This window comes from Epinephelus moara, chromosome 20 (assembly GCF_006386435.1).
Source record: "Epinephelus moara isolate mb chromosome 20, YSFRI_EMoa_1.0, whole genome shotgun sequence".
Classification (NCBI taxonomy): domain Eukaryota; kingdom Metazoa; phylum Chordata; class Actinopteri; order Perciformes; family Serranidae; genus Epinephelus; species Epinephelus moara.
The window spans coordinates 38,493,917-38,517,846 of NC_065525.1; the positions used below are offsets into that span (position 1 = coordinate 38,493,917).

General features: G+C 40.0%; 1 protein-coding gene across 3 annotated transcripts in view; it reads left to right on the top strand.

Moving 5' to 3' along the window:
• Positions 1-1,761: 1,761 nt before the first annotated feature.
• The window catches only part of ambra1b (autophagy/beclin-1 regulator 1b), a 35,557-nt gene continuing 13,388 nt past the window's right edge, over positions 1,762-23,930 (top strand). For 2 of the 3 annotated variants that reach the window (XM_050073797.1, XM_050073798.1), the window contains exons 1-8: positions 1,762-2,087; positions 12,908-13,113; positions 17,051-17,109; positions 17,416-17,599; positions 19,585-19,757; positions 20,122-20,188; positions 20,265-21,784; positions 23,532-23,618. In XM_050073797.1, the coding sequence (XP_049929754.1) occupies positions 12,982-13,113; positions 17,051-17,109; positions 17,416-17,599; positions 19,585-19,757; positions 20,122-20,188; positions 20,265-21,784; positions 23,532-23,618 (2,222 nt within the window). In that variant the 5' untranslated portion in view covers positions 1,762-2,087; positions 12,908-12,981. The remainder of the gene's footprint in view (positions 2,088-12,907; positions 13,114-17,050; positions 17,110-17,415; positions 17,600-19,584; positions 19,758-20,121; positions 20,189-20,264; positions 21,785-23,531; positions 23,619-23,930) is intronic. The other variant, XM_050073799.1, reaches the window with a different exon arrangement.

A 23,930-nucleotide genomic window follows, 5' to 3' on the forward strand; every position in this document is an offset into this window, starting at 1 on the left:
GTTTATGGCCATAACTCAAAAATATATATGCTAATTAGGACAAAATTCCACACAAATGTCTAATAGGATGTAATAATAATAATAATAATAATGAAGTGATGACAGTTTATAACCAAATGGTGATTTAGGGCCACCAGTGCTCCACCCAGTTTTGTTTTGGCAAGGTTCTGGAAACATCAATAAGTCCAAACTGGTAGATAAAATTTCTGCACAATTACATCTATGCAGTGTTTCACTTAACTCTTGAGCTATCAGTCTATTTGACCTTCATTTTACAGATTCAGCACAGTAAAGATATATATTTTATCCATAATATCTTTAGTACTAGTGTTTAACATTGTAGCATAATGCACATTTTTATTTTTATGTTATTGCTTTTTTTACATACTTTCATTTCATATTCTCCTTACTTTTTAGAATTAGCTATTCTTTACATCAGAGTGACTAATGAATCAATTTCCCCTTGGGGATCAATAAAGTATTTCTGATTCTGATTCTGATCAGAGCATCCAAAAGGTCAAAGGTCATCTTCACTGTGGCATCATAATCACTGTGGGGGAGTTTAAGTCAATTTTAAAGGATTGAGAAATTTGCTCTTTTAGTCAATGTGACTGTTCATAAATCATTTTAGAAATTGTACTCAAATCATATTTATTTTTGTCCTGACCTTGTATCTTGTGTTAATTGCATACTGTGGTTTTTAATCATTTGTTGTGTGTGACGGTTGTATATGTCTGTCTTGTAACAATGTTTTATGCTGCCCTCTTCGCCAGGTCACTCTTGAAAAGCAGATTTTTAATCTCAATGAGGCTTTTACCTGGTTAAATAAAGGATTTATATAATGTTACGCAAAAAAACGCTTTTCTGGCCATTACTCAACGTCATATCACAGGAACAGAAAGGGAAGACATTTATTCGGATACTGAATTGGTGACACTAATTTTGGGTGTCCACCTTGAGCATGCAGCTTATTTGCAGCAACATCCATACTGGACGCATTGTCAGCTGTCATGACGACATATGAGTCTGGACTGCAACTATAATTTGACGAGATATATGCATATACACACACACACACACATATATNTACACACACGCGCGCGCACACACACACACACACACATATATACATATATATATATGATTCTGATAACTCTATTTGTTTGTCCCAAGGGGTGATGAGTGCAAATCTATAGAATGCAATAAAAGTAAAATAATAACATAAAAAGCTATCAGTAAGGTGCAAAACTTTTGGCTACACAATGCCAGAAAATGTAAACAGGTTAACCATTAATTAAACCTGACTTTTATATTTGGATAACAGTATTCATAGATTGGTTGATTATCCTCTCCATTTTTATTTCGTGAAAGTTAATGTTTAAATTATTTTTTTTAGGTCAGAGTGATTGAGCATATAAGTAAATGCTTTCTAAATTATTAGAATAATGAATGAAACCAGTTTTATTTATTCAATAAAATAAAATAATTGACCCACATTCATAAAGCAACTATTTCCAGGGTTACTAGTCGATGTAAGAGTTGCCTCTTTCTGGTGCAATTATGGTGTTTACCACCCAGCGGATTGAATTGCATAAGTGTATCAAGAGAATGTAAATATCTTTAGAAGTAGTAAAAGTATATTTTTTTTCATTTGGTGACTGGATTACATCATAAAAACACTGATTTTGATGAATGGACGTTTGTATAAGGAGCGTTCGATTAGTTGTAATCGGCGCTCTGTTGATAAGCCTGTGAATGTGTGTGTATGTGTGGATAGCTAGCTAGCAGTTAGCTAGTTACGCAGTAGCAGACTCGCATCGGGCAGCTAGTCAAACATTGGACCAATGCCTTAGAAAACATTTTTCCTTTGCATCCCTTAGATGATCAGAATGATGTCCATTGCTTTTAGTGGACACGCGTCTTTAGAATAACCGCAGATCACCGATGTTAGCGATAGATAATTTTATTATTTGCGGCGGCCACATTTTCCGTTTTTGGCCGAGCTAGCTAACTAGCTAGCATAGCTGCTATTAGCTTGTTAGCATCGCCTGTGATGGCACAGCCGGAGAGCGAGTCGGTAACGGAAGGTAGGCCATACAGTTCGATTTTATTCATTCTTTCACATCAGCATCGTTGAAATGTTGAACGTTATTAATGTATTCGTGTTTGTATGTTAACGCTAATCTTATTTAAACCCCAAATAACTTCATTTTCCCGATGGTTGGCTCGTATCCGGAAAGCCAATTTAGCTCTTTGGTTAGCTGCATCAGAACAGGGTTAAAAGGCGAGCTAACACCGCCTAAATGTCTTTTTAGGGGGTTGTTAATGTTTCTGTTAAAAGTAACGTTTAGCTGGGTGTTGTCATGGTAGCCACAATACAAACTGTGGAGCCTTATAAAGGCTAACATTATAAAACTGCTGTCAGAAACATACTGGCATCCGTTTGTTCGTCATGTATAACGTTACTACTGAGAAGGCTAACTGTATTTATTTTGGTGTGTCTTTCATCAAAAATTGTTTATATATCTCTTTTTATGTGTCATTAATCACGCGCACAAGTCAGATCATTACAAAGATTATTTAGTCAGATGGTGTATAGTAATGAGCTGCTCATTCATTTAGTAAAGGTCAAAGAATTATTTTAAGTATTAATTACTGGTATCAAGGCAAAGGTGGAGATCCTGTTCTGCAGTAAAAGTAGGAATATCACAGTGTTAACATACTCTGTTACTTGTGGAGATAGATTTGTGTCAATATTATTTGTGTGAACAGATTGACAATCAGTGTATTAATGTGTGATCTTTGAATATGAAACACCCTCCACATATACACAAAAACATTTGCAGACTCTAAAAACTATGATGCATTTGTAAAACAGATCTATAAATATGGAACTTACAAAACTATTTTGCAAATATATAACAGATCTGTTAATAAACAAACAAAAATACAAAACAAAACGACTCTGTAAATCGGCAAACGTAGAATTGTGATTCACAAAATAACAATTTATCGATTGAAAGTTATTTATGTTATGAAGATATTTGCAGATGTTTTTCATTTATTTATAAATTAATTGTTTGCTCAGATATTTTCTTTTTTTATGTTGTGGAAGGTGTTAAATATTTACAGATTAATGCATTAACACACGGATTGGCGATCTGTTCACACAAACAATACTGAGACATCTCCATCTCTGTAGATGTACTAATATCACACAGTAAAATACTCTGTTACAAGTGAAAGCTCTGCATTGAAAATGTTCCTTCAGTAAAAGTATATAATCAGTAAAATATAGTTAAAGTATTAAAAGTATTATAAAACTCATGCATTAATGTAAAAACAGGATTTTACTGTTGAAGTGGAGCTTGTTTTGAACAATTAACTAATTATTATTTTCATTATGGATTAATCTGCTGATTATTTTCTCCATCAATCGATTGATTTTAGGGGTGGGGGAAATAATCAATACAGCATAGCATTGCAATATTTTTGTGTGGCAGTGTTATATTGTCACATAGACACTAAGTTAAGTTATAAATATTACAAATTAAGTTATGGTAGCCTACTAGCCTAATTGTTTGGTTTGTAAAATTTGTATGAAACAAACATTCACATTCACCGAGTCAACTGTCGAAAACCTTCGGATGTTTGACAGAAGACAAAGAAAAGCAGAAATCATCACAAATAATCAGATGGAACTGACTCAATATGTTAGCAAAAAAAGTTGCTGATTATTTTTGTGCAAATCGATTAACTGATTTTTGATTCCGTCAAATAATATCTGCCTCTGTCATAATATAAAGTAGAGCTGCAACAATTACCCTGTTAATTGATTAGTCAACTGACAAAATAATGAATCACTAACTCTTCTGATAATCAGTAGTTTAAATTATTTATCAGTTAAAAATGTCAAACATTTGCAGTTTCCATCTTCTCCCAATGTAAGGACTTTTTTTCTGTTTTATATCTAGGCAGCACTTTCTGTTGATTTTAAATTTCTTTCTTGTATTCTATGTTTTATGTTTTGTTTTGATCAAACTGTGATGGATGTTTTGACTCTCGACTGCGAAACTAGTTTACCCTTGGGTATCAATAAAGTAACCTGAACCTAGGGCTGTGCAATTAATCGAATTTTGATCATGATTTCAATTTTGGCTCCAGACAATCTCAAAATTAATGTAATCGTGGAAAAACGATTATTTTCTGTGTCTTATTGTTTTTTATCTAGTACTTGTTTTCAAGAGATTGAGCGCACTACAATAGTTGATGTTATATATCTTTTTTTTTACTACTATTATGTATTTTTATTTTAAGGATACCTCAAAACATTTGATGGGAGAGTGTTTTTAAAAAAGAAATGTTCAATAAATGCATTCAAGACATAATTGTATAAATAATCGTGACTTCAATATTGGCCAAAATAATCATGATTATGATTTTTTCCATAATCGAGCAGCCCTACCTGAACATGAACCTGAGGGCTCCATAATATGTAAAAAAAAAAAAAAAATAAATCATACTGCGATTATTTTGACAGATTCTAATAACAATATGAGTTGTGATTTTAGTGGGCATAGCAGATTTTGCATTTTATTTTCACTGAAAAATATAGATATGATGATGTTATTTTAGCTGGGTATCTCTTCCAAACAAGCATGTTCCTTCAGGATGCATGGTATTGGATTTTTGGCCGATATCTGACATGCTGATATGTAACAACTCACTTGACCAATAACCAATACCGATATCAATATCCACCTTTTTCCCCACCTAATTGTAGTGATCATCAAGTCTCTTCTGTAGTGGAATTAACATCACATTATGCATGCATACTCACCACCAGTAGATGGAGACATGAAATACAATACTTTTCAATGTATGTAATATTCATTCATTATGCAAATTAAGAAAAAGCATGTTGGCCAATCTGATGACATGTCGATATTATTACGCATCCCTAATATTCCTTTATGACTGGAATGTGGTTTGTAGTCCAGGGCATCTCTTGAGCATCGCTACGCCTCATTAATAATGGCATGTTGTGACAAATTAAACCTGCTTCTGTGATTTGGATATTGCACTTGGTAATTTCAATAATAATCTGATTAATTGCTCAGCCCACGCACAAAAATGTAACATCTCTGGGTTTTGAACAGCTGACCAAACAAAACAAGACGCCATCATGGACTGTCGCTATTTTCTGAGATCTTATCAGCCAAAAATCATTCAGTTAATCAAACAGATTAATAGATACAATAAGTCATTGTAGGCTGCAGCCCTAAAGTAAACCCTTGTTGAATCACATTCTTGTGAAGGCGGCTTTGGTGTTTTTTCCTACACTTTATTTATCTTAGTGAAAGTTGATTGAACTCCTTCCTGCCCTCAGCACAACTCTCCTCCACATTCATACCGTTCCAAACAATTCAAAACATTCACAGTGGGAAGTGAGCAGTGTGAGCGCAGAGCTCCTCTGCTGCTCCGCTGGAGCAGGTGGGATCAAGGACGGCCTGATGGAGGCTGCTTACAGATTGTTCCTCATTAACTTGTGCTTCGTCTCGATGTTTCCCCGCTCATCTTGAGATCCAAACTGGAGCTTTTCAAGTTAGAATCCTCCCTCTCTGAACTTAACATTGCTGCCATCACAGAGTTGATTTAAGTAAATGACACGGCAAAATCTAAAATCAGTTTGAGATGTGCTGTGTTATAGAGTTACAGTGTAATGTAATGTGCTCTCTGTGGGCTGTGGAAAGCCTGCGTGATCCTCTGAGCACTGTGTTGATCTATATTGGAACTAAACTGAGGCCTACTACATCTGTTTAGGAATGTTAATGTGCAGACTGTAATAACCCCATCAGAGTCTTGCATAGTGCACAGTGTTTGCATCATTTCAGACAACTCACCACACTATTGGTAGATTTTACTCAGTCTTGATATTTGGGACAAAACCCTGTCATTATTGTTAGGGCTGCCCACGACTAATAATTTTCCTAGTTGACCCGTAGTCATCATTCAGGGCCATTAGTCAACTAGTCGCCCACATGTTTACGATATTAATTTGATTATTAAATTATATATTTTAGTGGTTTGAGTTGAAGGTGTGAGAAAGAATAGTGTCAGTAACATTGTTAACATTGTGCTACATTACAGAGAAATACAAAACCGTACTAATGAACCTTCATTAATATAGGCCTATATTTTATCTACAAGTGCACGTCACACACTGAGCGAGCCGCCTGTTAATGACGCTGTGGGCTAATGGGCATGTAGCTACTTCCATGTTTCAGATGATACGTCATGTTTGTAGTCGACCAATGAAGATGAGTTTACATATCACCTTGGGTTCGTCCTTCACCTTCTCAAAATGATCCCACACTTTGGATTTCCTGCCCGACATGTTATTAACTAGCCTGTGGAATAACCGCAGGTACCAGCACTGGAAATTAGGGGCCGTACACGTGCTGCGTCTTTAACCGCCGTGGTCAGGTGCTGGGTGCTACTGAATATTTACAGAAGAAGGGAAAGATATCTGTTGGCTGTGATTGGTTTGTAACCTGGCTCCTGTCTGACTGCTGAGCGTGGACACTTCCTGTGTCTGTCCTTTCAAATTAAATTACCACATGGTCCAGTCATATAGGTTTTGATTTATTTTGACAAGGTGCAGCTCCTAATAGAGTTTCATGTTGTTGTTTTTTCTGCGACTAAGCAAACTCTGAAATCTTACCGACTAATGATCGTTCCGTTCGACTATTAACCTTGTAATGGGCCAACCTCCCAGGGATTCAATTTTTTCTTAAATAGCATACGTAGTGGATATCGGAGGTAAGATCTGACAGAGTTTACATCCTATAGAGTTCACAAAAAGTTGTATATTTATTAGTTTTGCAGCTGTTGTAGCAAGTACGTGCTCTCTTAATGCTAATAAAAGTACTGATTTTTAAACCATAATTATCACATAGTTTTGATTGAGAGGAGCCACCACGTTGGCAGGTGATGGTGGAGACACACCAGATAGCAATATTATTTAATAGATTTGTCATAAAATATAAGGCTTACTAGGACTTGAGCAACATTCCTGTCTTTTTGGAAACCAGGAAGTGAGACGTGAGTCCTTGTGAGAGTTGACAAAAATCTGGGACACATCTTTAAAGGGCCAACATCTTCATAAGAAATATATTTTGAAACAAACATGATTATAGCAGTACATTCTTACTCTGATGTTATCAGTATGTGCTGATAGTTTTAGATTTTGAAGGCTTTTAACAAATTTTTAAAAGTTAAATAGTTTCATTTTTGTGTGGGACATGGATGTTTTCTGGCACAGGGCAAGTTAAGTGTTAAAAAAAAAATGAAAGCAGAACAAAATATTTCATAAATTATATTTATTTCATATATATAAATCCTTTAAAAAATAATGTTTCACCCCAGAAACAGAATTACTTTGTTGATAAGTTAAAATGTTAATTTCTTTTTTTTCTTTTTTTTTTTTGGACATGATTTGTCCCAATTCTCGAGTGTTTTTTAGGTATGTGTTTTCAGATGCTTTGATTTCTTTTCAAATTTCACAAAAGTAACACTAAATAGTTTTAACACACCTACAGCTTTTTAGCAATATTAATGCAATAACAGCCTCATACCTGTAATGTTTGCCCTTTTACAAAATTATAGTGTATTTAATCCGCCATTTATTTTTGTTTTTAACAGTCAGTTACTTATGTGGTCTATTCAACATAGGAAAATATAAATATTTAAAATACCCATCACAATCTTCTGCAGCCCAACAGGATGTCATTTAATCATTTAATGTCTTTTTTTTTGTTTTGTTATAAACCTTAAAAATAATGCAAAGCAAGGACAAGCAATACACTGTCACATTTGACAAACCGGAACCATCAAACGTTTTTTGCTCGAACAATGATCTAAACAGTTAATTAGTTATAAAATCTAATTAATCAAACAATAGATTAATGGACTGTTTGTTACAGCAAGAGAATTTTAACTAAAAAGATTCAGCTCTCCCTTGTTGGGGCTTCATATCTGATCTCTGCTGCTTTGCATGCTGGGACTTCTGGCAGCAGCCAAACTGAGGAAATGATCCAAAACGCAGTGAGGAATATCTGTCAACATCCCAAACATGGCTGATCGGCCACTAAAATCCACAAATTTGGTGTGATCAGACAAGCTGCAGGTTTGACACCAGTGTTAGATACTGTATTTGGCTGATACTGCTGCTGTTTGTGCAGACTGGGTGTCTACAGTCTCTCACTGCCGTTGGTTAACAATATCATGTGATACGATTATTTCTGTTTCTCTTGTTTCCATCACTAACAGCCCGAAACTTAAACTGAGTATCTAACCGAGGGTCAACCAGCTGGTTTACCAAGAAACACCTTGTCAGTAAAATTAGTTGGGTTTTTTAGGTTTAACATGACAAACTGTTCCTTTGTTTTAACATGTTGCTATTAGAATTATAGTTTATTGTTTTGTAACTTTAGGACTCCTGCTGTTCCTGAATAAACTGGGCAGTCTGTCTGCTTCACACTCGCCTTTTACTTTACACTTGATATTTATAACATCTTACTGGTTATGACACTTTGACCGATGAGTTTGCAGCAGTGTCTGTGACCACAGCCCTCCTTAAAACGTTGCATCAGACAGTCTGTTGATATTAAACACAGTTAAATAAGGCCTCAATTAAAGTAAATATATATTCTGTGTGCTGTCACTTTCATGACAACAAAAATTCTCATTTGAGAAACTTGAGTCAGATAATGTTTGGCCTCTTCTCACTGTTTAATGCCTAAAAAAATGAACAAAAAAATTAGTCGGTTATCAAAATAATTGATAATTATTTTCCTGTTGAATGACTAATGAATGAATCACCTGATGGTGTCTAGCTCAGACAAACTCAAGAGGAATCTCACCTCAACTCAGACATAACTGATTGTTAAACACAGATTAGCACAAGCAAACAAAAATAATCTTTTAACACTTTCTCTGCCAGAGTTTTATTTTTCAGCTGCCAGTCACTGCCAGCATTTTTGATTATATTCAGTAATCTTTCCAAACCCACAGAATAATTTGTTCTATGAATATGTAAATAGTATAGGCATGAAACTGAAGAACAGTGCATTTTTAATCAAAGAATGTAATTTTCAAGTATAAAATCAGTTTTATATTTACATTTTTTTTCTCATTTCCTTATGTCGGTTTGAATTGTATAAATTAGAATAACAATAATGGAAATAAAATTCTCTTTGAGGTATAGCGTTCAGTGTTCTGTCGTCTCCATCTCCTCTGTGGTCGTCTTGTCCGTGTGCCTCTGTCATCGTCATGGAGATCCTGTTTCGTCCCACCAAACTTGTTAGCTTCTTCGCCCAAATCGGATTCAGGATGTTGATCAAAACAGGAATTATCAGAGGCTGAGACCATCAACATCTCCATGGCTTGCGCAACCGTAAACTTTTCCGTCTGCACCGGCATTTTCATGCAGGTTATAAGCTGTTACATATCTGTAAACAACATCTTCTGGTTTCCAGTTTTTGGACACGGCAGTGCTGTTCTATTTCACGAGATGTGTAACAGCGCCCCCCATCTCGTCAATGGCGGAGGAAAAGTTAATGCTGACTAGAGAAAGCATTTTATTGAATTCAAATCCAGTAGAGTTGAAAAGATAAGCCGATTACTTTCCTGTTTATTGACTAATTAAGTAATCTGCCATTATTTTGCTGTCTGATTATTCGTTTTAGTAATTTTTTTCAAGCAAAAAATGCCAAACACTCACTAGTTCCTGCTCTTTAATTGTTATGATTTGCTGCTTTTCTTTGTTTTACATTATAATAATTCAATATCTTTGAGTTTTAGACTGCTGATCCGACATAATATAAAAAATTAAAGACGTCACCTTGTACTCTGAGAAATTGTGATGGGCATTTTGTACACTTAACAATAAATCTTAAAGAGCATATAATCTGCAGATTAGTTGATAATGAAAGTAATCCTGAAAATCAGCCCTTAAAGTCCAGTATTGGATCTGTGTATCACACCAAATCCTTTTGATTCCTCCATCACATCTTCTAAGATTTAGTTTTTAAACATGTGCATGTAACTAAAGGCTGAAATAAGTACAACCACCTACAGTGTGCCTTCTGTCGAGCATCAAGGTGTGAATTGCATTTGGGAAATGGGACATGTTTCCATCAGTGGGAGGCATTAGCTGCAGCATATTCAGGGCCGTTACAGTGAATTGAACTGACCAACATTCAGTCAGCTCTGATGGAGATCACAGCTGAACCTCTTAATATGAAGCTGTTCAGTCCAAAGTAATCCTACAACTCAGATCTCCATTATCTGTGTTGGTTATAACATGTTACAGAGTGACTGCCTCATGTATGTGGTGACATAGCTATAGAGTTCAGATGAAACCTTTTACCTCAAATCTTAAAGTTACAATAAATGGAAGCAGTAAAATGACCTCCAGTTTGCCACTGTGTTCACCCTGGTGATTCTCGGCCACTGTTTAATATCACAGTGAGTGATTATCAGGGAAGGTTGGGGTACACTAACCTACAGCTCAACGATTAATTGATAAGTTGATTGATGGAAAATTGTTTTGATAACTGAGTCATTTTTCCAGCAAAAATGTTTGTCGGTTTGTTTTTTTAAGGGTTGCAGCTATCCATTATTTTAGTAATTAAGTATTGTACCAGTTAATCAGATAAGAAATACTTTTACTTTATTAAAGAGTAATATAGTAAATCTGCAAAAGAGAAAATAAAACAGATTAAAACAGCTTTTAAAGATTGATTTACATCATCGAGTTAGCTCAGTTTACTCAAGAAAATAAACACAGAGAATAAAATGCTGCAGTGAGTGAAAGCCTAACTAACCACTAGATTGATTTACATTTGTAAAAGGGAAACTTTGGAAACGCTTGGCTTCCCTCCGTACTACCCAGAGGGTCCCTGTACTGCGTGTTAGCAGGATAAGCGAGGAGCTCCAGGGGCTGGCTGCCCAAAAGGAGCTGAGCATCATTCATTTGCATTTAACGTCACTGCCCACGTTGCAACAACACAGAACTGGTTGAAAATCTTTATGATTAGCCATAATCAACACACATTCTTTATGAGCCTTCATCTCAACTCATTGATTTACATTTCATGTTAGCGTTGACATTAATGTACGTTGTGTCCAAATATTTGCTGGTTTCATTGGTCCTTTATCTCAGTAAACTCAACATTTTTGTCTGTCAGGCAAAACATAGTCTGAGTGGGTGGAAGTTCGCTGCAAAGATCAGCCTCTCATTGGGCGGAACGAGCCACCCGCTGAAGTCCCGCCCTACCACCTCCGGTTGCAGTTTTCAACACGTCCTTTACTAACTTTTGCAGTGTTTGATCTTGCGGGGATGTAGCCATTTTTCTGCCATGGTTCGCGTCCTGTAGGCGATATTTTTGCGGGCGTGTTACACCAAAACCTGTTTCCCCCCGGCAATATTTTTGCAAGCACACCGTTGCTGTGGCACCGCCAAGAACGATTGTGATTGGTTGAAAGAAATACAAGCAGCCGGGGCGTTTTTTTCTCCAATCTTAAAGTGAGAGTCGGCCCAGCCAGACCTTTCTTTTCTTGAGAAAGGTCTGGTGACCCTGACTAGGCAAAACAAGACTTTTAAGAGATGTCTTTTGGGCTTTGGAAAACTGTGATAGACATTTTCTGACATTTTATAGACCAAACAACTCATTGAGTTGTCAAGAAAATGAATCAATTATGAATATATATGTTAGCTGCAGCCTTACACTCAGCTTTGCTTTCACCTCTAAATAATGGGTGGGAATCACCAGAGAATCCATAATACGATATCATCACGATACTTAAGTCACGATTCAATATTATTACGGTATTAAATATGTTGAGATATCCTGAGTATTGCCATAAAATATATCGTGATTTAATACCTTTTTTCCAACAGTAAATTATGTTCCCAAAGGAAAAATCATCATTCAAGTCATCCGTTTTATCTAATAAGTCTCTTTCAGTCTGTTCATCTCACTTAAGCAGCTGCAAAAATTATCTAGTGGACTGTAAAAGCAATTGATTATATTATTCTAGTAGGCTACCTAAGGTTTAAATTTGTACTTGTAATATTAATAATTTATAACTTTGAATTTAATGGACTTTTAACATCCTTACGACTGATCGCTTGTTTTTGCAGTGCATCGTGGACTATTATTTCATAGGCCTTGTGTTGATGTTGTGGTATTTTTACTTCTCTGCACTGACACTGGTGTGTATAATGTAGCAGTGACCAACATGGCTGTAACTAGCAATTTTCCATAATAATTCATCTCATTATTATTTCTCTTTAACTAGTAGTCAATCGTAGTTAATCTATGGTCTTTCTCATGGTGCAGGTTTGTATTTAAGTTTTTTGTTTTGTCCAAAATCCCCAAATATTCAGTTTCCAATGAGAAGAAACAAAGAAAAGGACACTAATGCTAACTTTCTGAGAAGCTTCCTGGAAAATTATTTCTAAGATCCACTGACGATCACCGTTGTTGCAGATTAATTTTTATCGACCAGCTAACAGATTAGATAAATAGTTTCAGCTTCATATGAACCACTTTACATATAAAGAAATGGATTCTGTTTCTAATTAAGCTAGTTTAAACCCTCTGTTGCCTGTCCAGTGATATTTGACTATTTCAGGACACCCTGTAACCCCATCTTCTTTAACTCAACCACATAATACAACATCACTCTGTCAGATCAGCTCGATTTCCTTTAACTTTGTTTTCTTCTGTGTTTGTGTTTGTGTTGGGTTTATTAAGCAACATGCCCTGTGCTCATGACACCGTGGCCAACTTCCTCTCATATGTATTCATACTGAACAGCTCTCTCTGCTCTCTCTCAGCCTAGACTCTGCATGGCGACGGACTGGCAGCAGTGGGAGTGAGCAGCCAATCAGCCAAGGCCACCGGTAGCAACATGGCGTCCCGTCAGAGGAACTCGGTCCGGATCCTGTCCAGCCGGGAGCGCGGCTCCCAGACCTTTGGCTCGCAGAGGCTCCTGCAGCTGCTGGTGGAGGAGAAAGTCCGCTGGATGAAATGGCAGAGTCAGGTATGAAAATCAGTCAGAGTTTTTTCCTTATATGAGATAATAAGAAATAATCTCAAGATGTTTTAAGGCTTCCAGACTCAAAACCTTTTACATCAACATTATAGTTATTGAAAACATCAGTCTCATGTCTGAATAAACACCAAGGTGACTTACTAAACGTTACTAAATCTGACCTGAAACCTTTTCAACACGACACAAGTCTGAATTGAATGACGTCAGATTAACGTAAATGCTTTTATGTGACTTAATAAAGGTGGTTGCTAACAAGAGGCTAAATGAGACCGCAGAACATCATCAAACCGAACAAGGATTTATAGCCTCGCTGTGGTGGCAATGTGAAAGTCCTGTGACTGTGGTGTACATTGTTTAAAGCCCAGTGTTAGCTGTTTATTTCTGGTGATTGCATTCAGGCTTCAAAAATCATAGAAGTGGTGGTGTGGCTGCACCTTTGAGGAACTTTGAGGGTGCAAATCATGCAACATGTGTATAGCCCAAAATACTATACACATGTACCTGATCCAGGTCATCTACCAATACAGATCCCAATCTGATACGTCCATTTTCCTAGATTCTACAGCTGCACAGTGCACACGTCAAATACATTAAAGTTACTAAAATCAATCCAGTGTATGTGTATGACAGTTGAATAGCTCTGCAGCTTATAAAGAAAAACAATTCCAGTGTCCAAACTGTTATTTATTTATATTATATATTAAGTATGAAATAACAAACCCTGTCTTAAATCTTTTTTGGCCTTTTCACTGCCTCAGGGAGATTCCTTTCTGTCCTTTAGAGACTATTCCTCAGTGTTTGTTGCTTCGGTGCAGCCTTGCCTGAAATAGCCTTCCTGAATGAACTGTTCTCCATGAATCTTTACTTTTGTTGTCTGTACATCATTTGTTCAGATAAGGCCACATTAACATATTACCCCTATTGGCTTTTTGCTCGCGGGGCTTGATCTATTATTTTTATTATCTGTGTGCACTTAACACAACAAGCACCACAATTTTAAAACTACATTCAAGTTTACATTTTTACAACCTCTACTAAGAACTGGCCTTGCCCTTTCCTCTGTGTCAAAGTTTGACTGAATTTTTGTCACATGACTGTTTGCCTCAGCCGAGTTCCTCAGTTGTGCTGAGGAGTGCAGAGTTAAATGTTTTTTATTACAGGATCTGGTCGATGCAGACGGTTCATTTTTGGTGAAATTTAAATAAAACATGTAGAATAAAGTGATTTTGGAAGTAATTCTCACACATAATGCATTCAATGCCCGTAGGAAATTTGATAATCCAGCGATAATTTAGGTCTGGCTCGATCAGTGGGCTTGAGTTAGCCCGTGGGCCACCAGTTGAATAGGCCTGGCATAGATAATTAAGATTACAAAATTACAGATGAAATGTATTTGAAGAAGCTGGATCCAGAAGGACGTCAAGCAGGTTCAGAGGTCTCCAAGCAGCTAGAGCCCGAGCCACACAACCTCCTCTCCACCATGTAATCTGGAAAGAGGACAGACTACACAAACACACAAGATGCCGACCTGAAGCGCATCATTCACTCAAATGGAGAAAGAAACAAACAGAGAGAGAAGAGGAGAGGCTAAATCTCCCCGGAGGATAAAGTTTAAAACCCAACATGTGGAATAAACCAACAGCCAGGAGGGACAAAAAGGTGTCAGGACAGCTGATGATCCAACACTGTTAAAAACACAGAGTTAAGAGAGGACGAGGAGGAGAAACTAAGGAGGTAGCAGGAAGAGCTAACTATGATAATGTAACAACGATGATTATAATACAAGAATAAACTAGTGACATTACAGAATCAGATAAAGACTGGATTTTAAAACAGAACACATACAGGGTGAACTGTGTCCAACTTCTGCCTCTGGTTCTTTCTCTTTCTTACAAGCTGCCTCACAGTATTTATGTTGTTTTTAACTGAAGCACATTATGTCTCACTTTAGTGTGATTAACCCGACCTGATGTTTGTTAGTGTGTTTTAAACCAAAATGAGGCAGACTCAGTCCGTCCTCTCTCTCTGTCTGCAGCCCCTCGAGTGCGTCCTCTCTGCACCAATACTGCTCTTATTGTGTGTGTCCCTCTAAAGCCCGTCTCAGACCACGACACTATTCACATGTTGCCCAGTGAGGCCTGTTCAGAATAAACGACGTCCAGTCTCCGAGTCCATGCTGCAGGGCACAGATGAAGACCAGGGAGCAGTTCATTATGTGACAACAAACTGGGATGTTTTCATTAAATTACTGATGACATGGGATGTGACTAGTTGTTAGTTTTACTACCACTTTGGGAAACACAGGAGTTGGAACAAAACCCCTGAGAGTCATCTTAGCATCATGTATGATTAAATAAATAAAACTAATCACACATTAGAGCCACATCAGTCGACCCATAGCAGCTAAGAGAAGTTTGGCATGGAGATCTCCACATTTATACATTTTAAAGTGTTTGCACCTCCACATGTTCTTCAGTTAGAAACTTAGTGATATCTCATTAGCGGTGGGAATCTCTTGGTACCTTGACTTTCGATTAGATTACGATTCAGGGGCTACGATTCGATGATTATCGATGCATTTTGATGCATAAAAACCCTGGGTTTCTAAACACGATTTTTTTTTTAATCACTGACTCCCTGTGACTTAAATGAATTAATGAATTTCCTTTCATAATCTTTTCCTGAAAGCAGTAAAAAGAAGGAGAACTGAAAGTTGACACAGGGGCATAAGACTCAGTGGCAATAGACATCCTCGCATCACACATTAAAGCAATCCTACCTGTTTTCTTCAGGGACTCCATGACGTTAGCTTTAGCCTTGTTGTACAGTGTGAATATTGCTATGTCAGTAAAAAAAAACGTTGACAGGATGTCGTACCTCGGCTCCAGTGTATGCAACATAGCGCGAAAGCCCTGGTTTTCAGTAACTGAACAGGGGGGCAAAGCCTTTGCAATAAAGATTGCAATTGAGGTGGTGGTCCGCTCTTCCCTCTCTGAGTTGGGTGGCAACTTAGAAAGCGCTTGTTGCATCGTTCTCTGGTTAGTAGGGACCACAGCCCGGCACTTTTCCTCCAACTCCGGGTGGAAACGTGAAAGGTGGTGTTTCATTTTAGTCGAACACACCTGGCTTGCACACAGTGTGGCTCCTGTCCAACTCCTGTTTCCCTCCAACTTAGTAAAAGCCAAAATGTTTCCATACACTAGCTTTTAAGCCAGGGGGTGCTGGTCGTATTGTGTCCTTCTTTGTTTACTCATGCTCAGCCATGCTCTCATGTTGGTAGTTTAGTTTAGAGCGTAAACATGGCGCACACGGATGGTATGTACCAGTAAGGAACATGCAGACGTCAGAGGCACACACCTTATATACGTTACGTGCCTCTTGCACATGTGGAGGTCTGCTGTATTGCCTTTGGCTCTGGACTGATGATCAGAATGTTGAAAAATAAGTTTTAAGTTTCTGATTATTATCTGCATCGAGGCATAATCGTTCAAGAGAGAATTGCGAGGCATCTAAGAATTTCAAGTTTTTCTCCATCCCTATATCTCGACCATGTGAGAAATAATTCCCTAGCAAAAATCATGTGATGACAAGACAACAAGATGGACGGTATTTTGTGGTGTGTCATTGCATCCTGCCGGTTAAGGTGCTAAAATGAGTGTGTTCACCTGGGTGTTGTGTTTGCATCACTGCCGATTGGGGCCGGAGCCGATAAATACCCATGACCGCTGCAGAGTCATTTGACCTGGGTGTGAGAGCCGATTGTTACCTTTCCCATTACATTAAAAAGCCAGATGTTAACGGATGTTTGCAGGTTTTTTGTGCAGTGGAAAAGGGGCTTGAGACTGTTTTCTTGTTTCTCTAGAAGGAGCTACCACATAGTTTGAATCCACTTAACTGACTCTAAACACGTTTGTGTCCCTTACAGAAAGTGGAGCTGCCGGACAGCCCTCGATCAACCTTCCTGCTGGCATTCAGCCCCGACAGGTGAGAACATCCATCCACACTTTGAAAAGTCGAGAATATTTCAGAATTCATTTTGTAAAATGATTTAATTGAACTGTAACGCTGTCAGACTGAATGTGTAGTAAACATGGCACATCCAGTGTTTCATTTCCAGCACCTTGTAGCTGGAATATGAAAATCTTGTTTTAACATGTGAGCGAGTTTCCTCAGTGAGATTTGCTGCCCGTGTGTTTACACAGAGCTGACAGTGAGTTATGTTCGTTATTAGTGAGGTGACAAACACCTTAAGCTAATATTTGTTCATTGAACTCTCTTTGCTTCCTGTAGGACTCTCATGGCTTCCACACATGTCAACCACAACATTTACATAACAGAGGTGAAGACTGGAAAGTGCCTACATTCCTTAGTGGGCCACCGTAGAACCCCCTGGTGTGTGACCTTTCACCCCACCATCCCCGGCCTGGTGGCCTCCGGGTGCCTTGATGGTGAAGTCCGCATCTGGGACCTGCATGTGAGTATCACTGTCTAAGGTACCGTAACCTTTGAGGTACTGTATCAAGTGACCCTGATAAAATCACCCCTTTAGGTTTACCTACTAGACACCCTCAAATCATAAGTTTAGATAAAGAATGACTTCACTGTCGTTGCTCACTACAGGCAGAGACAAAGACATGCAGTGTAGCATCTAACCACAAGTGCAAAAAGCAGTGAAGTACAGAATTAAACAAATTAATAGAATGTGGAGCAGTAAGGAGTATGACATAAATTATATTCACACTGTGACCTCCAGCATGCACTGGGGCGGTTTACAGCCGGGTGTGAAGCGGTCAGGATGAGTCAGCACCTCCAAATCTGAGTCCATGGTTCTCTGCCAGAAAACAGTGGATTGCCCCGTCTGGGTTTGGAGAGTTACTGCCTCAAGCGAGGGAGTTCAAGTATCTCAGGGTCTTGTTCATGAGTGAGGGTAGAATGGAGCGTGAGATGGATAGGTAGTTTGGTGCGGCTTCTGCAGTGATGCGGGCGCTGCACCGGACCGTCGTGGGGAAGAGGAAGCTGAGCAAGAAGGCAAAGCTTTTGATTTACTACTCCAACTACGTCCCAACTCTCACCTATGGTCATGAGCTCTGGGTAGTGACCAAAAGAATGAGGTCACGGATACAAGCAGCTGAAGACCAAAAGAATGAGGTCACGGATACAAGCAGCTGAAATGAGTCTCCTCTGTGAGGTGTCTGGGCTCAGCCTTAGAGATAGGGTGAGGAGCTCAGACATCTGGAGGGAGCTCGGAGTAGAGCCGCTGCTCCTTCAGATTGAAAGGAGTCAGTTGAGTTAGGGCATCTGATCAGGATCCCCCCGCGCACCTCCTGTTAGAGGTGTTCTGGGCAAGTCCCAATGGTAGGAGGCCCCAGGGCAGACCCAGAACATGCTGGAGGGATTATGTATCTCATCTGGCCTGGGAATGCCTCGCGGTCCCCAGTGTCTGGGGTACTTTGCTTGGCCTGCTGCCCCCATGACTGGGCCCCAGATAAGTGGATGAAAATGAATGAATGGATGGATGGATAAATTATATTTCCTTTTATTATGATGAATTATGCCCAACTTTCTTCCCAGAGACTTGTCAATTGAAAAGAAATGAATCATTAAGTATTGAGACATTTTATGGTTGCAATTTATCATATGTGAGAATGAGCTTCAGTGACAGTAAACTGAATCTCTTTGGATGTTGGACTGCTGGTTGGACAAAACAAGACACGAGATGACGTCAACTGTGATAGCTTTTTGACATTTTATTTACCACATGATCAATTTAGAAATGAATTTATAATTAAAATGATATGCAGCTCTAGAGATTTGTTGCCTCTGGCCTAATATTGCCCATTACTACTGTTTAAAATAGAAATAGTTTTATCATTTAAATCCACTCCTCTTTCCCTCTCTCTGGTGAAATGATCTCTAATGAAACTGCTTTTACTTGCTAAAGTGGACTATGCCTGTTTTCAGAAAATCATACATTTTATTCCTGTGGTCTAAGACAGACAAAACTAATCCTAAACATGAATAACTCTCCCAAATTCAAACTTGTGATGTCATAGGGTGTAAAGTCTGGAGCTGCTCCATGGACACTTAATGATGAAAGATGTTCTAGATGACACTGAGAGCACCCGGGGCAATGCTCTGAGTATATGGGAACACTTTCTGTTTCACAACTAAGTACACAATAGAATAAAGCTCATTTGGGTATTAAAAAAGAAAACAAACGTATCGGTCTCCCATTCATTGTCTGTGGAGCGGCTCCAGACTTGACACCCTATGACATCACAAGTATAAGACTTCCTTCTCTGGGTTTGAGAGAGAGTAGCTCATGTTCACAATTATCGATTGGACTTTCCTCAGACATGGAAATAACACATTGGAATTCTGAAGTTAGGTGGTGCTCCCCTTTAAATGATACACACGTGTTTGATTATCTGCAGTGGTAACACAGTGTTCTCTCTGCAGGGCGGCAGTGAGAGTTGGTTTACAGAGAGCAATGTTGCCATTGCCTCCCTGGCCTTCCACCCGACTGCTCAGCTCCTCCTGATCGCCACCAACAACGAGCTCCACTTCTGGGACTGGAGCCGACCGGAGCCCTTCGCCGTGGTGAAGACGGGCAGTGACACGGAGAGAGTCCGGTGGGTTGAACATGAGTCGTGATGGTAACTCTAGTTAGATAGTCGATGTAGACCGCATTGTACCAACAGCGTTTCTTCATGTCACTGTGGTGGACAATGTTGGCCAAATTTCAAAATAAGAATACTGTACAGATTAGGCGTCCCCCTAATATAATGGTAGGGCAAACACTGACTCTGTTGTTTCACTGATGAGTTAGTGCTGTGGAAATAAATGGACATTAGACTGACCACATGAGCTATTGTATGTTTCAGATATTTTTCCCAGACTTAATTAGCGAGTGGTCTTTGTTTTTGTGCTGAGTGAACATGTCTGCAGGACTTTGTGTTTTCCTTTGTCATTTAATTGTCCACGTGTTCCTTTCAGGTTGGTGAGGTTTGATCCTCTTGGTCACAACCTACTGACGGCGATAGTCAATCCGTCCAATCAGCAGGTGAGCACAGCTGACTGTGTTTCTGTTGTTAAGTGCTGGTTGAGTGGTGTTCTCAGAGCTGTTGAATCTCTTTCAGAACGAGGAGGACTCTGAGGTTCCCATGGACAGCGTTGAGATGCCTCACTTCCGCCAGCGCTCCTTCTTGCCTTCTCAACCAGTTCGCCGCACACCCATCCTCCACAATTTCCTCCACATCTTGTCGTCTCGCTCCCCGGGGGCTCAGGCGGGAGGCGAGCAGCCACGCCCTCTAGGTGACAATGGAAGCAGTGTTGGAGAATCTCCCAGCATGCCTCTGGCCCAGTACCCCAGCTCTGAACGCGGGCCTCCCTTCCCAGGCTGCACCCAGCATCTGGGCATGGCTTGCCTGTGCTACCGCTGCTCCGTCAATCGCAACCCCTCCCTTGCAGCTGATGTGACAGCCTCTGATCCCAGGGTGTCATCTGACGCTCCCCAGCCTCCCCCAGCTTCAACTTTCTCTTCAGCCCGTACGGAGCCCCGACAGCCCTCAGAGCGACCCTCAGCCTTTACCTCAGTCTACTACAGCGCCGGCACTTCTCTTAATCCCCCTGCACCAAGTGGCATAGAACCGCTCTCCACCTCCAGGCCAGGACCTGACTGGACACGTAACCTGCTAAGTATGAGGGAAGTTGGGGTGGGTTCAGGTGTGCTGCCTCCCAGAACCTCCTCCTCTTCTATCAGCCTTCTTTCAGTGCTCCGTCAGCAGGACGGCTCCTCCCCTGTCTACACCTCTGCCTCTGAAGGACGGGGTTTCCCCCAACAAGGAGATCCCGGGGCCCGAGATGCTGCAGGCACAAGCAGCGGGCATCATCCATTCTGGGATGGCTCTCGCAGCAACACGGCCTCTTTCCGCAATGTGCTGCAGTGCAACCTTAGCCGCTACTTCATGGAGTTTGATCGCATGCAGGACTTGGAGCCACCGTTAGGAGGTGGCATGGCAGATGGAAGCCAGGAGCAGAGCCAAGAGCTGCTTAATAATAACATGGACCCAGAGAGGCCTGGGCCTTCCACAACTTCCTCCACCTCCTCCCCTACCATCATTCATTACCAGCCTCCTCTCCCCCCTCCTCCTACCTCCCACAACCTGGAGAACAATGTTCCTCCCCCAGCGTCCCGAGGCCATCTAAACCGCTGCCGGGCCTGCCACAACCTGCTGACCTTTAACCATGACTCTCAGCGCTGGGAGCGAACCAACCAGGCCTCCTCCACCTCTGCCTCCACTCTGGAGCCCTCCTCTTCCTCCACCTCTTTTCCTTCTTCTTCTTCTTCTTCTTCCCCTTGGCAGCCCGAGGAGGGCAGGAGGACACTAGAAACCCAACCCCAAGAGAGAAGGGTACCTCCGGAGCCTAGCGAGCAGCCGCCTCCCCCTGGAGGTGGAGGAGCCGGAACAGTGGCCTTCCCAATAGCCCCGTCCCCCAGCCAGTCTGGAGAGCAGACAGTGGGCTTGGTGTACAACCAGGACACAGCGCAGTGGGAGAGGGTGTACCGCCAAGCTGCTGCCGGCAGATCGGCAGAGCCGGCGGAGGCCTTAAGCCAAGAAATGCCTGTTGACCCTCCAGATGAGGACTCCCTGAGGAGGTACGCTTGTTGTGTCTGTCAGTGGCTAGTACCTGTATATACACTTATGTGAACACAATGAGAGTGTGAAGTCCGAGATTAAAGTGGCCACATCGGTGTGATAAGTACATAATAATATCTGGCTTTGGGTTAATCTGAGTTTTGCAGGCAAGTTTGACATCTTTGTTTGATAGCCTGTCAACTGTTTATTAGGGTTCCTGTGAATCCTTCAAATGTCTGCATTGAATTCAATTATTCAAAAAGTAAGGCCTTAATTGGTATCAAAGTGTCTAATATCTGCGGCTTCGTTAATCCATATAACTGTACACATAGTACTGTGTTTCACTCATATGATTATGACTGTGGCACAATGCATTTACACTGCAGAGACGTGACATGAAGAAGAAAATACTTAAAAATCATACAACCACGCTCAAAATAGACATAATTCGGTAGCACAGATTGCAAAATGACGGAAGAAAGAGAAAATAGCAAGGGGCAAGAAAATGACAGAAAGTATCCTAAGTTTGAGATTACATCTGAAACAAAATGTAAAACCAAACTACGTTACCACATTAAGCACAATGTCAGTGCATCTCAGCAGAAAGCATCCAGTCCATGGAGCCGACCTGACACAAGGTAACATTAACTTTAGCTTCCCTCTGTGCTGCCAGCACCTGGAGCTCCACGCTCATCCTGTGGCAAAAAAACGGATGACAGGTAACCTGGAGACCCCTGCTGGCAGATGAGTGGGGAGCCCTAAGCGGCACGGAGGGAAGCCAAACTCCGTTCATCTGCACAAACTGCCCACACAGCGGTGACACAAAGCTGTTTGAAAATCAGTTTCTTTTTCAAGGAAGTGGGTGCTAGTTATGTTTTCACAAGTTGACTGCAGCATTTCATTTTCTGTTTATTTTCTTGAGCAAAACTGAGCTAACTTAGTGCTATAATCACGGAAAATAAAATGCTGTAGTCAATTTATGAAAGCCTGAGCTTCATTCATGTTACTATCATGATAGTGACACGCACACGCCTACAGTACTCCCCTGACAGTGATGCAAAAAAAAAGAAAGAAAAGAAAAATCTAAATACCAGTTGGTGGAAGTAGCAGTTGGAGCCAAATTATTGTCTGTCATTAAAGCAACAAAAATGTTGATTTTTCTAAAAAGAACCCAGTTAGTTTTTAATTCAAGAGACCTGTCATAGTTTCTCTTTTATGTATTTACTATGGCTCTTCAATAAAGCAGAAGCATTTCTTAACTTATGACTCGATTAATCCATGTATTAATTGGTAGAATACTTGATTACTGAATAATTGATAGCTACAGCTCTAGTTGCATTGTAAAATCTCAAAATAATTGGTAAAATTCCCCCCCCCCCCTTAAATGTATTTGCCGAATGCCTCTCACAGTGACCTCACACAGATCAGGATAGTGGAACCAACACAACTATCTTGTCTGTGGCCGGGATGCTCAGAGCAGAGGATCTACTGTCTGCAAGCTAGTTGTCACTGTACCTTTGACGACATAGGAAATGCAGATTTAATGAAAATTGACTGTTCAACAAAGATTTTGTAGCATGGCTTAAACCGGTACAATTGTGATTACTGTAAAATTGGTCTAAATTGAGCTGTAGGAGCCCTGATTTATGGCTGACATGCTATTGGACATGCATTTTAAGCCACAGGGTGACTTAAATAACATTTACCCAAATAATTTAATCCAGCTACTACCTCTCTAAATACACCTGTCGTGTTTCTTTCACACAGGCGACTGTTGGAATCATCTTTGTTATCATTGTCTCGCTATGACATGTCAGGATCGAGAGACCACCCCATTTACCCCGATCCAGCCAGGTACATTAATACACTTCATTTACCCCGATCCAGCCAGGTAAACTAATACACCTCATTTACCCCAGTCCAGCTAGCTACACTAACACTCTTCATTTACCCCAATCCAGCCAGGTGCATTAATGCACTTCATTTACCCCGATCCAGCCAGGTGCACTCATACACTTCATTTACCTTAATCCAGCCAGGTACATTAATACACTTCATTTACCCTCATCCAGCCAGGTACATTAATACACTTTTTTTAACCTGATCCAGCCAGGTACATTAATACACTTTTTTTAACCTGATCCAGCCAGGTACATTAATACACTT